This window comes from Mustela erminea, chromosome 20 (genome assembly GCF_009829155.1).
Source record: "Mustela erminea isolate mMusErm1 chromosome 20, mMusErm1.Pri, whole genome shotgun sequence".
In the NCBI taxonomy this organism is placed as follows: Eukaryota; Metazoa; Chordata; class Mammalia; order Carnivora; family Mustelidae; genus Mustela; species Mustela erminea.
Window position 1 is genome coordinate 28,112,175 of NC_045633.1, and position 13,438 is coordinate 28,125,612.

Below are 13,438 nucleotides of genomic sequence, written 5' to 3' on the forward strand. Positions count from 1 at the left end.
GGCCCGACGGGACCCAAAGACCACAGCCTCTCCGCAGAGCGTGTGAAACCAGGGCAGACGAGATGGGGCCGCAGGACTCACCCACTAACACTGTGCCCAGAAGCCATGGCGGGAGCACGTCTCCCCGCTCACTCTGCTGTGGCCAGAATGGGGGGACTCGCTGTCAACAGCCCCAAGCTCAGAAGGGCCACAGGCGCTTGGAGACCAGCCAGAGGCCCAGTGCTCCCCGGCCAGCGCCACGTCCAGAAGAGGGGCCCCTCTGCTTGGAACCACTAGAGGCCCCAAGGAGACCGGCTTCGGAGAAGGGAGGCCCGAGGTTCTGGAAGCACCACACTCGGGACAGCCCAGTGCCCTGGCTTTGGAGACGCACAGGGAAGGCCATTTATGTCATATTCGGGGAGAAGAAACAGGTAACAGGCTGCTTCAGGCCCAGGCCTTGGGACAGAGCACACAGCAGCCTGTCCTGCGAGGTCTCACTGGACGCCTTGCACAATGTTCACCCAAGGATAACAGGGATGGGGGCAATAGGTCAGCAGGCCTGAATGCCCACTGGGACACAGAAGGTTCCAGTATGTCCCTCTATATCTCCCCAGAAGCCCTAATTCCCAGGCCCCAGAAGCCCAAGGAAGCTCCCAATGTCCCTTTCACTGTGAGGTGGGAGATAAGAAAACACAAAGAAGCCATGGCTGACGAGAAGGGACCCAGACACAGCGGCTGGTTCTGCGTCCCGACACGTCCCCACCAGGCCTCCTCCACTGGCTCAACGTGGCCCAGCACCGGCCCAGCTGGCCGTCTGGACCACCCATCTGCAGAGCTCCCAGGCGGCTGAGCCAGCACACAGTAGGAGCCTGCCCTGTGCAGACCACCGCTCCTCACCGTCAGCCACCAGGAGCCCCTCAGCTCTGGGAATCTAGCCCCTCCTGGGGGCTCAGCAGGGTCCCACACCACCTGGACGAGGTCCAGGGCCAGGTCCAGGGCCCCGGGCTATCTGCTTGGGGTTCTCCCACACAGAGCCCACGGCCACCCCCCGGAGACACAGCTAAGCACACAGACGCCTAGCTGCGTCTGGCAGACTGAGCCCACGGGGGAGCCTTGGCCAGGCCCGGCCTGCCTGCCTGGCTTCCCTCCCAGCTCCGGGGGGAGCAGGGGGTGGGGGGGACAGCCTTCAGAGGCAGGGCCGCTGACCACGCCTGCCCAGGACACCCCCACCACCGGGTGAGGGGCTCTGGTTTCGTCACAGGAGTGAGGGAGCTGGATCAAAAGTAGGCTCACCCACGGAAGGCTGTGGCCCCGGCCCCTAGAGCCACCCCACCCTCCTTCCCCGCTCGTTCCTGCGGCAACGAGGCAGACACGAGGCAACTGAAGTCCCAGCCAGCCTCAGGGCCCCTCCGCAGCCACCCTCTTCTGGAAGCCCCACCCTCTTCTGGAAGCCCCACCCTCTTCTGGAAGCCCCACCCTCTTCTGGAAGCCCCACCCTCTTCTGGAAGCCCCACCCCTTCTAGAAGCCCCACCCTCTTCTGGAAGCCCCACCTCCGGCTGCCCCAGGCAGTCTCTCCCGCTGCTGCCATCTCCCGTTCTGCGGGCGCATCCCCTGCCACAGAGACCCCGAAGCCATCCAGCCCCCGGGGGGCACCGTGTCTCCTCTCAGAAACCCCGGAGCCCCCAATAAGGGAGAGCCCGGGGCCGAGGCACCACGTGCTTTCTACCAGCCTCCCCAGGCGACACGCGGCACAAGACACTGAGTGCGTGACACCACGGGGGACACGAGGCTGGGTCTGTCTGACCGCCAGGGTCACCCCCCTCAGAGGGACCCCGACATAGCGCCACCTCCCTTGGTTTGAGCGGCAGACTCCAGCGTGGGATGATGAGGGGTCTGACCACTACCCCCCCAGGGCCTCCACCCCACCCCACCCCACCCCCCGTCCCCCCACTCCCCCCCGGAGCGGCAGCCCGCACCTGTGACGTCCAGCTCCTCCTCCAGACTCTGCATGTAGAGCGGGCACTTCTGCTGGATGAAATAGAGCAGCTCCACCGAGTTGGACATCCAGAAGAGAATGTGCTGCAGGTCCGGGACCAGGCCCGCCATGGGGAAGCTGGCCAGGGAGAGGGGCTCCTGGCTGCCGAGACAGAGGACCCAGAGTTAGTCCTGGACGGGCCCCGGGAAGGGAGGCCAGATCAGCACTGTGCACACAAGGACGTTCGTTCCAACGGGACACCAGTGGGACCCCAGCAAACCCACCGCGGCCCGGATGGGACAAGGGTACACAGACAAGCCGCGGGACACGTGGGCTGGAGATGCACGCCCTCCAGACGGTGCAGGAAGGGCCACCAGGGGCCACAGCCCTCGGGAAAGGATTCTCGTAAACTCTTCTCACATCTTCTCTTCTGGGACTGAGACGAGGAGGGAGCGTGGCGGAGCGCGTGGGTGTGTACGGGAGGGGGCGGCCTGCGGGCGGAGCGCGTGGGTGTGTACGGGAGGGGGCGGCCGGCGGGCGGAGCGCGTGGGTGTGTACGGAGGGGGCGGCCGGCGGGCGGAGCGCGTGGGTGTGTACGGGAGGGGGCGGCCGGGCGGCCGGCGGGCGGAGCGCGTGGGTGTGTACGGGAGGGGGCGGCCGGCGGGCAGGAGCAGCAGCCCGAGAGTCAGGCTGTCACTGACGCTAAACCAACAGCAAACAAACTGCTGTGGGAGGCGCGCGGGCGCGATTAGCTAAAAACTTCTGGACGTAGCCAGAAGACGGTGTGGAGACTCCGAGGGTCTCAGTAGGTCTCAAGGCCCTAAGAGCGCGTCACTGGGAGACTTAGGGTTAACAGTCAGGAAACCAGAAGCTGCCCAATTCCGGCCTGGTGCTGCCCACACACGCTCTTCACAAGGACTCCCCTGCTAGGGCCGCACGTGTCACTGCAGCTGGTTAAATCAGAAGGCTTCCAGGCACTGGGCACAGGGCTGGAATCTTCCCGCCCCTCTGATGCCCACTACAAGCCTGGGCGACAGCCAGCTCGGGCTGGAGGTAGCCCTGGGGGCACTCCTCTCTCCTGAGCCGGCACCTTGAGACTCCATGCTCCCTTTCTGGGGGACGATGGCGACATCAGGGCCACCTCTCTCCCGGGTCCAGGGGGTCTGGCCAAGCCCAGATCCACCCCAGGCCCCTCTCCTCGCCTCTGGTCTCCTGTGCACCAGCCCCTGGGATCCAGGACCTTGTGACTGCGGCAGGAAGCCCCCAGCACTGTCCTGAGCCACTCTCCGGAAGTCCGGGGGGAGGCGGCGAGGCCGTGCCGAGCTCTGGGTTTTCCTCGACTGCAAGTGTCAAGGGCCATTCTCTCTGGGCCTGATGTCCTGTCCTGTAGCACCCACTCAGCAGAGGCAGCAGGCTGCGCTGTGGTAGCCTCTGAGGATGCCTGAGCCTGGTGGCTGCAGGGCCAGGACACGGTCCCCAGGGCCGGCGTGACTGCACCCAGGGACTCACTCTTCTGACAGATGAGCACGGATCTGTTGAGCAGCAAATCACACAGATGTGACTCAGGTCTGTCTGCGAGGGACAGCGCCGTGGGTGCCCAGCGGTGCAAGTGACCCCGCGCCAGAACAGCAACTCTACGGGCAGACCGAGAGGGGCAGGCCAGGCGGTGGCATCTGCGAGGACAGTGCTGTCCCCGGGCCCGGCCAGGGGACATCACAGCAGCTCAGGGACTTCCTGTCGTTCATGATGGTCACAGCCAGCGTCACGGTAGTCAGCTTGTGAGGCAGCCCCCGTGGGCCCAGGTGGGGACCTCAGGCTCCCATGTACACGTTTTCTCGTGCCTGCAGTTTTGTTGCTCTGACGTAGCTTCGCTCGTGTCACCACGGTGTGACCGCTCTCTCTGCCCTGCTCCCCGCGAGGGAAGGCAGTGGCTTTGGGCCGGGTGTCCCGGCTCTCACTGCTAGGTAGGTCTGTGGCTGCCGCCCCCCGCTCGTCTTCCAGAGCCCCGACTGCTGCGGGTCAGTAAGAAAGGATCAATTCAGCTCTCCAGAGCTGAATTGCATTGTGTTTTCCACATCCGTGGCCCTTCTCAATTTCACCCAGAACTCAAAGGGACAGACGGGCCTCTCCTGACAAGTCAACCACCAGGTATGGCCAAGTGGCGTTTTGGAGTCGAATCGCAGCACACCTGCCCCCGCAGGCCACACGCAGCAGTGCACAAACTCGGGGGGTCTGGGCCCTCCCTTCAAGCGAGCACCGAGCAGAAGCAACAGTTTCACGGATGGGACCCCAAAAGCAGACAAGTGGGATGACCTCGGGCTGCCAAGCTCCTGCACAGCAGAGGAAGCCACAGTAGAGTGAAAAAGCCACCCACGGCGCGCAAGAAACACTTGTAAACCCTGCATCTGCACGGGGCTAGTTTCCAGCCTATCATTCAAAAGCAAAAAACACTAACAACCTGGATAAAAAATGGGTTGAAGACCTGAAGAGAGACTTCTCCAGAGAAGACCTCCGGACGGCCAATGGGCACGCGGGGAGGTGCTCAGCCTCGCCAACCGCCAGGTGAACGCCAACCAAAACCACGACGCGCACTCGCCTCGTACCTGTTGGAGTGGCCGTCGTCGAAAGGGCAAGAGATGACAAGTGTCGGAGAGGGTGTGGAGAGACCGGAGACCCTTGTGCACTGCTGGGGGGTGGGTGCAAAAGGGAGCGGCCGCTGTGGGAAACAGGACAGATACCCTCAGAACATGGACAACGGCGCCGCCGTCTGACCCGGCAAGTCCACGTCTGCGTATTCACCAGAAGGAACCGATCAGGATCGCCGAGCGGTGCCTGGGTCAGCGCCGCACGGCTGCCAATACGGGACATGTGGGTCACACTCAGTGTCCACGGACGGAGGACAGAGTAAAAACGAAATCTGGTACATGGTCTGATGAAATGTATTTCAGCCTTTAAAAAATCAAGGAAACCCTGCAGTGTGCTAAAGACATTCCGTGAAACGGACTGAGCCGATCACAGAAGGAAAAATACCACAAGATTCCGCTGCGATATCTGAGAAGGTCCAACTCATGCAGAATGGTGGCTGCCAGGGGCAGGAGGGAGGGAGACACCGGAAACTGCTAATATGCATTTCAGAACTTCAAGGGGTGGTTTTGGGGGCGCCTGGGTGACTCAGCTGGACAAGCGTCTGCCTTCGGCTCAGGTCGTGATCCCAGTGTCCTGGGATCAAGCCCTGTATCGGTCTCCCTGCTCAGTGGGGAGTCTGCTTCTCCCTTTCCCTCTGCTGCTCCCCATGCTCCCCACACTCTCTCTCTGTCAAATAAATAAAATCTTACTAAAAATTAAAAAAAAAAATTTTACGATTTTATTTATTTGACAGAGATCACAAGTAGGCAGAGAAGCAGGCAGAGAGAGAAGGGAAGCGGGCTCCCCACTGAGCAGAGAGTCGGATGCAGGACTCGATCCCAGGACGCTGGGATCATGAACTGAGCCGAAGGCAGAGGCTTTAACTCACTGAGCCACCCAGGCACCCCTAGAAAACTTTTTTAAAATAAAAATAATAATTAGGTGTTTTTTACCACAATAAAATAAATAAAAATAAGTCGAATCACTGATTGCACCAATATAAATTTTTAAAAACCTACTTGGGAAGCATATGGGAGAGAAATTATTACCGAAAAGAAAATCAAATGCATTCTTGCTAATAAAAATTAAACTAAAATTTAAGAAGTTCTAAAAATATTCAAAATTCAAAGAAATTAAAATGGGAATTATTCAAGAATAAGGAAATAATAAAGAGGTTAATGGAGCAGAAATCAAAACCCAAGTGAGCAGAAACAACAAAACAGGTCCTTTTAAACATGACGACAAATCCCTGGGAAAATAAATCGAAGGGAGGTAAGTGGAAAGACATAAATCCGAAGAGATGAAAATAGCCCCAAAAGAATACAAGGAACGAATTTATCGCAGTAACTTGGAGGACGAAAGCAGAAGTCCCCAAAATCAATACAAGCAGAAGGACAGACCGGACACACCAATAGTCGCTGACGAAGCAGGCCGGCCGGGTCGCCCAGACGCTCCCACAGGCTACCTCGCCAGCCCCCACGGCCTCACCACACACGACCTGATGCGACGAACTGGAAACAGACCAGGCAGCCCCGTTCGCCTTCTGGGAACCTTGCTATTAAAGTCAGACCAGGACAACGGGTGAAAAATCCTCCATCACTTTGACATGTGAATTCAGGTGAGAAAATGCTAATTAAAATGTCCACAAACTGTCAGTCACCATCCTGCACAAATCCGTAGCCACGAAGGGCTGAATCCCAGGGACTCGGCCACGGATCCGGATCCGAAGAGCAGCTAGCGCCGTGCCTGCACTCTCCGGCGCCCGGGGAGAAGGCTGAGCACCACAGGGGCAGAAAAAGCATGCGGTGAAGGTCCCCAGTCACCCACAATACGACAAGAAGCACAGCACGAGACCCTGAAGCCCACGGGGGCACAATGTGCAGGACGTGAAGCTCGGGTGTGGGTTCTTGGGTGACTGCTGTCTGTGCTTTTCTACATTTTGGCAGTGAATCAATAACTGTTTAAAAAGGAGAAAGGCGGCATTCCCTGGGGATGGACACGGGGCTGTTTTTTGGCCCTAACGACAGGCATTCTGGATGCAGACTGGGCAGGAGCTGCTGGGGGGAGGCCTCAGTTTCCCCGATGAGCGGGCACTCGGGAGGAGGAGGAGCTAGTTCGGGTGAGGGCTGGGCGAGCCCCTAAATCCTCGGCTCCATCCCCTCCAGACCCCAACACCACCTGGAAGCCAGGCTGTCCCTCAGGCTGGGGGGCAGGGGTGAGGTGGCCACACCTGCCCCTGGGTCCCCAAGGCCAGCCCCTCACACAGAAATCCTAGCGCACGGTGGCCAATGCTGTTGTCTCCGCCACCCTCTGAGGGGCCTGGTCTACACTGAGCACCGCAGGGTGAGCTGGGCGGCAGAGCCCGGGACTCCCGGAACAGACTCAGCCTTGGTGGCACTGCACTGGGCCCTGAACACGTCCCCTATTGTCAGCGTGGGCCAAAATGCCCGCGTGTGCGAGCGGCAGGAGCCGCACTCCACCTCCAGCCATTGGTGCATGGGGGGGGGGTGCTGCGGCCCCAGGCTCCAGTCCCTGCCTGCGACAGGGGCGGAGCCAAGTCCTCCTTGCCTGTCGCTGGACCATGGACGACACCGAAGCACTGTGGCTACAGCACAGTCGTTGTGGACCAGTGGCAAACACAAGAGTCGAGCAGACCACGGACCCAGCTGCGACGGGCAGGAACCACCCCTGTGACCACGGCCCCTTGGCTGCTGCTGCACCCGCACGGCCCAGAGGGACGGCCAAGCGCACTCGCAGTGACATCGTGGGGCTCCACTGCGCGCCGGGCCGGGATTCCAGTGCAGGCGAAGCGCATGGGGTATTCACGCTCACTGTCTCCCGAGCGTCCAGGCACAACACACAGCATGCTGCCCCAGGGGCACGTGGCTTGTTCTAGCCTCTGTGCTTATGGACGAGGACTTAGGAGTGAGCTGTGTGCCCCCTTGTGGCAGGGCCCCCTCGGGAGCGCACATGGCTGGGTGGCTGCACATGCCCGTCCCCATCATTAACACCAGTTTCCCAAGTCCCAGCAGCACTTTGCACACAACGACAGGGCTTTCAATGGACAAGGACCGCCCTAGCTCTTCGCCCAGAGTCTGCGTTCTCCTGAAGAGGCGGGCTTGCTGGAGTACCGTCGTTAGGGGAAGTGAAGGCAGACGAGGCTCTGGAGAGGTTCTAGCCTACTCCGTCTAACGGGTGCCCTGGAGAAACTCCCCAAACCCAGTGCTTCCCGGGGGCGGAGCACAGACATGGAAACAGCAACTTGGAGACAGAAGGAGAGTGCAACAGAAGCCCATAGCTGACCCCAAAGGCGTCTGCCCCCCCAATCTTGGCCCCCATGGGGCGGTGCAGGTCTCCCGGGATCTAGGGGCCCACGGGGAAGCCAGACTTACAGCTGCGCCTGCTTCTCCGCCAGTTCTTTGGTTTTCTCCTACAGTTACAAAGACAAGAGAGCAAACATGAGAAAACACAGGATACCACAGGAGGCGCTCCATGAGAACACCACTAAATCCACGGGACGCCATCCACCTAAAAACCACGGCACTGTTGCGGCAGATACCTGCACTGTGCGGGCCGTTTACCGGAAGCACAGCTGGAAAGGATGAGTTTCCGCTCCGTTCCTGAATGTGACCTGCGCACTTCCCACAGCAGACAGAACCTACACCCACTCGCTGACGGAACCACCGGCGCAGTGAGAAATAAAGTGGTCACGTATTTCACACAACCCGGAATGAACACTCAACGCCACTTACTGTTGAGCCTCACACACAGGCTCTCCGGCGCCCGTCACTGGGGCAGTGAGTACACGGACGTGTGCTCAGGTGTCCACGCTACAGTTAAACATCCCGGCAGGGACGCAGGCTTAACCAACATTTTCTGTCCTTTTTAATCAAGAAATGGTTCCTGCGGGGCACTTGGGTGGCTCAGTGGGTTAAAGCCTCTGCCTTTGGCTCAGGTCATGATCCCAGCGTCCTGGGATCGAGCCCTGTGTCAGGCTCTCTGCTCAGCGGGGAGCCTGCTTCCTCCCCCCTCTCTGCCTGCTTGTGATCTCCCTCTCTCTCGCTGTCAAATAAATAAATAAAATAATTTTTAAAAAAGAAAAAGGAAAAGAAAAGAAATGGTTCCTACTTTCGTAGCAAGTTGTCTTCTGTCCGAGCAGAGCCCTAGCTGCTGACCCCGTTACTTGTTCTAGGATCTGCCTCGAGTGGGTGGGAGATAGAGCGGTTGATGCCCAAGACACAGACAGACAAACGAAATGTCTGGAGCTCTCAGAAGACCAGGGCTGAGGCCCATGAACAGGGGGAAGCACGTGGGGAGGCACACAGGGAATGGCCTAGGTCTGGACTCCTCTGCTTCTGAGCTCCAGACCTTGGATGAGGTTGTTCACCTCAACAAGTCTCAGTTTCCCCAGCTGGGACATGGCCTACAGCACAGGCATCATAGCGTCTGACTCACTAGAAAGTGTCCGCCCTAGAGCTGACTTAGGATGGGACGGTGTTCTGTGTAGACAGTCACCACAGGCCCCGGTGTGGTCGGGTTCCCGCGGGGCACGGACTTGACCTGGCCCGAGCACAGACCACATGAGGGAAGTGACCACACCAGGACAGTCCCAACATCGATCCACGGGGGAACCCTGGGAGGTTCAGACGCCCGCGATGCACACGGGTAACTTACACAAACCTCTGGACATGACGGCCCATGTCGGTTTTTGCTTTTAAAAGGTTTTGAACATTTTAAATTGGGTTTTAATCTTAGGACCCCATCCAGTTTCTACAACCTATGCAGTTTACAGGCCAAGATGAATGGGCAACTCTTGGAGGGACTGCGTGTAACCACCAGCCACGCTTTGGGTCCCCGGGGAGTCCAGGCACTAGAGGGTGGGAGGGGCCAGGAGTCGGTGGGGGCCCTGAGGGCTGGACCCAGGCAGCCTGCAGTGCGCTTGCCCCAGCCCTGCAGGGACAGGCCTGCACTTGCCCCTAGGGGATGCCTGGCGGGGCCTGGAGCCGTTTCCGGGAGTGGAAGGGAGCGCGGGCAGGCAGCAGCTGGAGCCCAGGGGCTCTGGCTGACATCGGACCGCATGCAGGCCGGCCCCACAGCTGCGCCCTAATAGGCGTGGTACTGTGCTCTAGAGACCCCGATGGAGGGAAGTGTTTCCACGGACAGAAGCCAGCCAGCCCTGTGCCCCCACCACCGGCTGAGGAGGGCTCCACACCAGAGTGCTGGCGGAAGACCAGCCTGCTCCTGGCAGAAAGCACGGGGCACGAAGTCCAAGTGGGTGTTGGGGCTCGGGGCCTCCGGGGCATGCCGTGGCTGGGCTGCGCTTGGGAGGGCCACAGGACCAGAGCACAAGATGCCACAGCTGACTGCACAGGAGACAGAGTGCCAAAGAGGACACCCCGGGCTCGCTGGGTGTGCACAGGCAGGGCAGGCTGGACCTCAGACTTCCCACGGTGGCCCCAGTCCCCACCCAGCACCTCCCACAGCCACAAGCACCCTCCCACCTGCCATGGCCACACCCAGCACGCCTGTGACTGACCCAGACTGTCTCTCGGATGGCCTTGGCGATCTTGAGCAGCAGCTGCCCGAAGGAGCCGGGTTCCAGGCGGGTGGCCGAGTGCTGGATGCAGAGGCAGAGGAGGAAGGCGGGGGCCAGCTTGTGGTCGTCCCCTCCAGGCTCAACCAGTGTCAGGATTCGCTGCAGCAGCGCGTCCTCCACCTCTGGCTCAAACTCCAGGTGCAGCGGCCGCGGCCGGGGTAGGGTGGCCGGCGCGGAGCCAGAGGCCGAGGCGCCCCGGGCCCGGAGTGCGGCTCCGCACAGCCCGCAGCTCCGCGGAATGGCACGCAGTCGGGCCAGGGCCTGGGCAGGCAGGGGCTGGGCCTGCGCCGGGTCCTTGAACAGCAGCAGGTAGTAGAGGCCAAGGGAGAGCAGGTCCCCGTGGCGCAGCACCACAGCCCGGCCCCCGACCTCCGCAAAGTTGACGGAGACGGGCGCCCCGGGGATGGGCTCCAGTACCAGCCTGCTCGCCGCCGGCTCTGGGCCCGGGGTCTGGTGCCTGCGGATGGTGCAGTGCAGGGGCAGGATGTCCGGGGCCGAGAGGCTGACGCTGGGCTTGCTGGATGGAGTCCTCTGGCCCACTGTATGCTGCTCCCGGTTCAGCAGGTACACCAGGCTGTCCTGAAATACAAATACTAGGCCTCAGGGGCAGGACACCATCTCGGGCAAATCCGTCATTGGGAAGAAAAGAAAAGGTGTCCCTGTCTCTGGTCACCTAAGCCACATGGCCAGGGCCGCCATCCTGGGCCATCCCTGCCCTGGAGCCCTTCCTAGCTTGCTACTGGCCCCAGCCTGACCCATGCTGGGCACCCACACTGTCCCCAGGAGAGGATGCTTCCCAGAGAGGCCTCAGGGGCACACCAGACACCCAGGGATGACTCCAGCTCAGAGACAACAGAGGCCCGACTAGGGCCGCGCTGGGCACAGACACTGGTTCACAGGCATGGCCAAGAACTGCCAAGCACCCCCCGCCCTGGCTGGTGATCTGTGACCCGCTGTGGGGAAACTCCTTCCCCTGCGGCTCCAGCTCAGCGAGGACAGATGCCTCCTCGAGAGACAGCATCTCCCCAAACCCTCATGCCCTGACACTGTTTCATAAAGAAACTTCCTGTAAGAAAACTCCTGAGCCTGCGTTTCTGAAGCAATAGGTCTTAGCAGTGCAGAAAGCAGATGTCAGGCTAAAGAGAGAGTCTGCACCCAGAAGAACCAGCAGGATCGGTCCGCACCAGCCTGCACCAAGACGGGCCCCCGATGCTGGCCTCCGAGTGTGTGCGGTGACCACCGGGGGCCCTCGACTTAGCTCGCCTCATGGGAATGCGACAAGTCACACCCACCACTGAAGGTCTAACGCGCTAGTGAGACGCGCCGTGTATGAAGAAGCACAATGAGGACGCACGTGCCAAGGGTGCCCTCCGCTCCCGACCCTGCCCACCTGGTGCTCGAGGAAACACCCCCCCACCCTGACCTCTCCGCGGGGAGTCCGCCTGAGGACTGCTTCCCTCCAGCTCTTGCCCGTGGGCTGGAGTGGAGCCCCAGGAAAAGCCTCATCCATAACCCTGTCCGGCCTCCAGTCTACGGCTTGCAGGTGCCAGGCCGGGTTTGGTAGGACTAAGCTGAGCTCGGAGAGCCGCACAGCGCGCACCGGTGGAGCCTAAAGGAGGCTCAGCAAACCGGCGGCGGGTAGAGGAGCCGGGAGGAAGAGCCGGCGGGAGGTTCTGGGGCCTCTGACCCTCCAGCCAAGAGCCCCCCACAGACATGGTGGGAAGCATAGGCCTGGGGGCCAGAGCCACCTCAAAGGTGGCTTCCCGCAGCGCACCCGGGGCCATGTGCCCCACAAGCCTACTAAGCACCCATCTGGACAAGGGGGTGGGCCTGTTTCGGGTCCCCACAGCCAGGGCACAGCACGGCCTGAGACACCGCCTGGAAGATGGCAGACGATTCTTTGAGAAGGAACCTGGTATTGGGTGAGCCCCTCCACCCCACTGCGGGCTCCTGCTGGGGCCTGGACGGAGAATGCTCTGGAAACCAAACACAGGGGAAGCCTCTGCTCCCTCCAGAATCCAGGACAGCCCGGCTTCCACAGCCTCCTCAACGCCAGAGCTGACTTGGCGGCTCGGACCACTCCGCGGGGTGGGGGCGGCCGCGCAGCGGGCAGGGGTGCTCACGTGCTGCTGGCTGTAGCCCTGCAGGAGGAGCAGGTGGGGTGACTCGTAGAGGGAGAAGCGCATGGTGTCCCGGGCGCGCTCCTCGGGGCCCTGGGTGGTAGCCGAGCTCAGGCTGCTCTCACTGACGGTGCGGCGCAGTCGGGGCGTGGGGGGGCTCCGGGCGCCCCCCGAAGCCAGGACTGGGGTTCCCTTGGCACGGTGCCGCTGCAGCCTCCGGGCCTGGGCGTTTATCCCTGAAACAGAAGCAACACGGGGCAAATGGTCAGAGGCTAACTGAGTCCCGCCTCTGGGCACCACTGAATTCAGATCTCATGGACCCACGCGTGACACCAGGCACTGTCTGCTCAGCAGAGCTGGAGAAGCGCATGAGATTCCACCCTTTGACCCCATCCCGGCCAGGCCGGGACACCTCTGGGGCTTCCTCCAAAAAGCAGGCAGCCCAGCCATCCATGACCTGAGATGCTCCCTGCAGGAGCCCATGACCCTCCCCATCCCTACCAGTGGCACCGCAGCCCCTTCCCTCCAGATGCCACACCCACTGCAGCATCAACTTCTGCCGGGTCACCATGCTCATGTGAGTCGCTGCCCTGTCCCCAGAGCCCTGCTGGCCCACCAGCATGTGTGCACACGTGTGCGGCGGGGGGGGGGGGGGGAGACAGTGCCCATGTGCATGTACGCAAGTGCATGTTGTGACCAGGCAAGATGAGAACCCTGCATGGTCCCCCTGCACCCCCTTTACAGTGCCCGCGTCACCTGCACATTCCCCCCCGCACCCCCTTTACAGTGCCCGCGTCACCTGCACAGTCTCCCCGCACCCCTCCTTACCGTGCACTCGTCGCCTGGCGTACTGAGCCGGCTGGTCTGTCTAGGACAGCATGGCTGCTTGTCCCCTGAGGCCGCCCCCGCCAGGGCCAGGTCAGAACGCACATGCGTGCACGGACACACACACATGCAAACACGCACGCACACATGAGCACAAACACCCCCCCATGAAAGAGTCTTATGCATCCAGGATGTGGTCTTTTAAACTGATGCCGCTGCAAACCCAGAAGCCAGACAGAGCCCAGGTCGGGCTCCCGTCACCAGCACGGGCAGGGCTGACCCCGGCGCGTTCTTCCACAGCCTCTGCCGACTCTGCT

At 61.2% G+C, this 13,438-nt stretch overlaps 1 protein-coding gene across 7 annotated transcripts in view; it reads right to left on the reverse strand.

Annotated features, from left to right (window-relative positions):
• RADIL (Rap associating with DIL domain) overlaps window positions 1-13,438 on the reverse strand; it is a 66,303-nt gene that overhangs the window by 11,346 nt on the left and 41,519 nt on the right. For all 7 annotated transcript variants that reach the window (XM_032326835.1, XM_032326839.1, XM_032326840.1 and 4 more), the window contains 4 exons: window positions 12,300-12,532; window positions 10,117-10,755; window positions 7,973-8,010; window positions 1,957-2,117 (listed from right to left, as the gene is read on the reverse strand). In XM_032326835.1, the coding sequence (XP_032182726.1) occupies window positions 1,957-2,117; window positions 7,973-8,010; window positions 10,117-10,755; window positions 12,300-12,532 (1,071 nt within the window). The remainder of the gene's footprint in view (window positions 1-1,956; window positions 2,118-7,972; window positions 8,011-10,116; window positions 10,756-12,299; window positions 12,533-13,438) is intronic.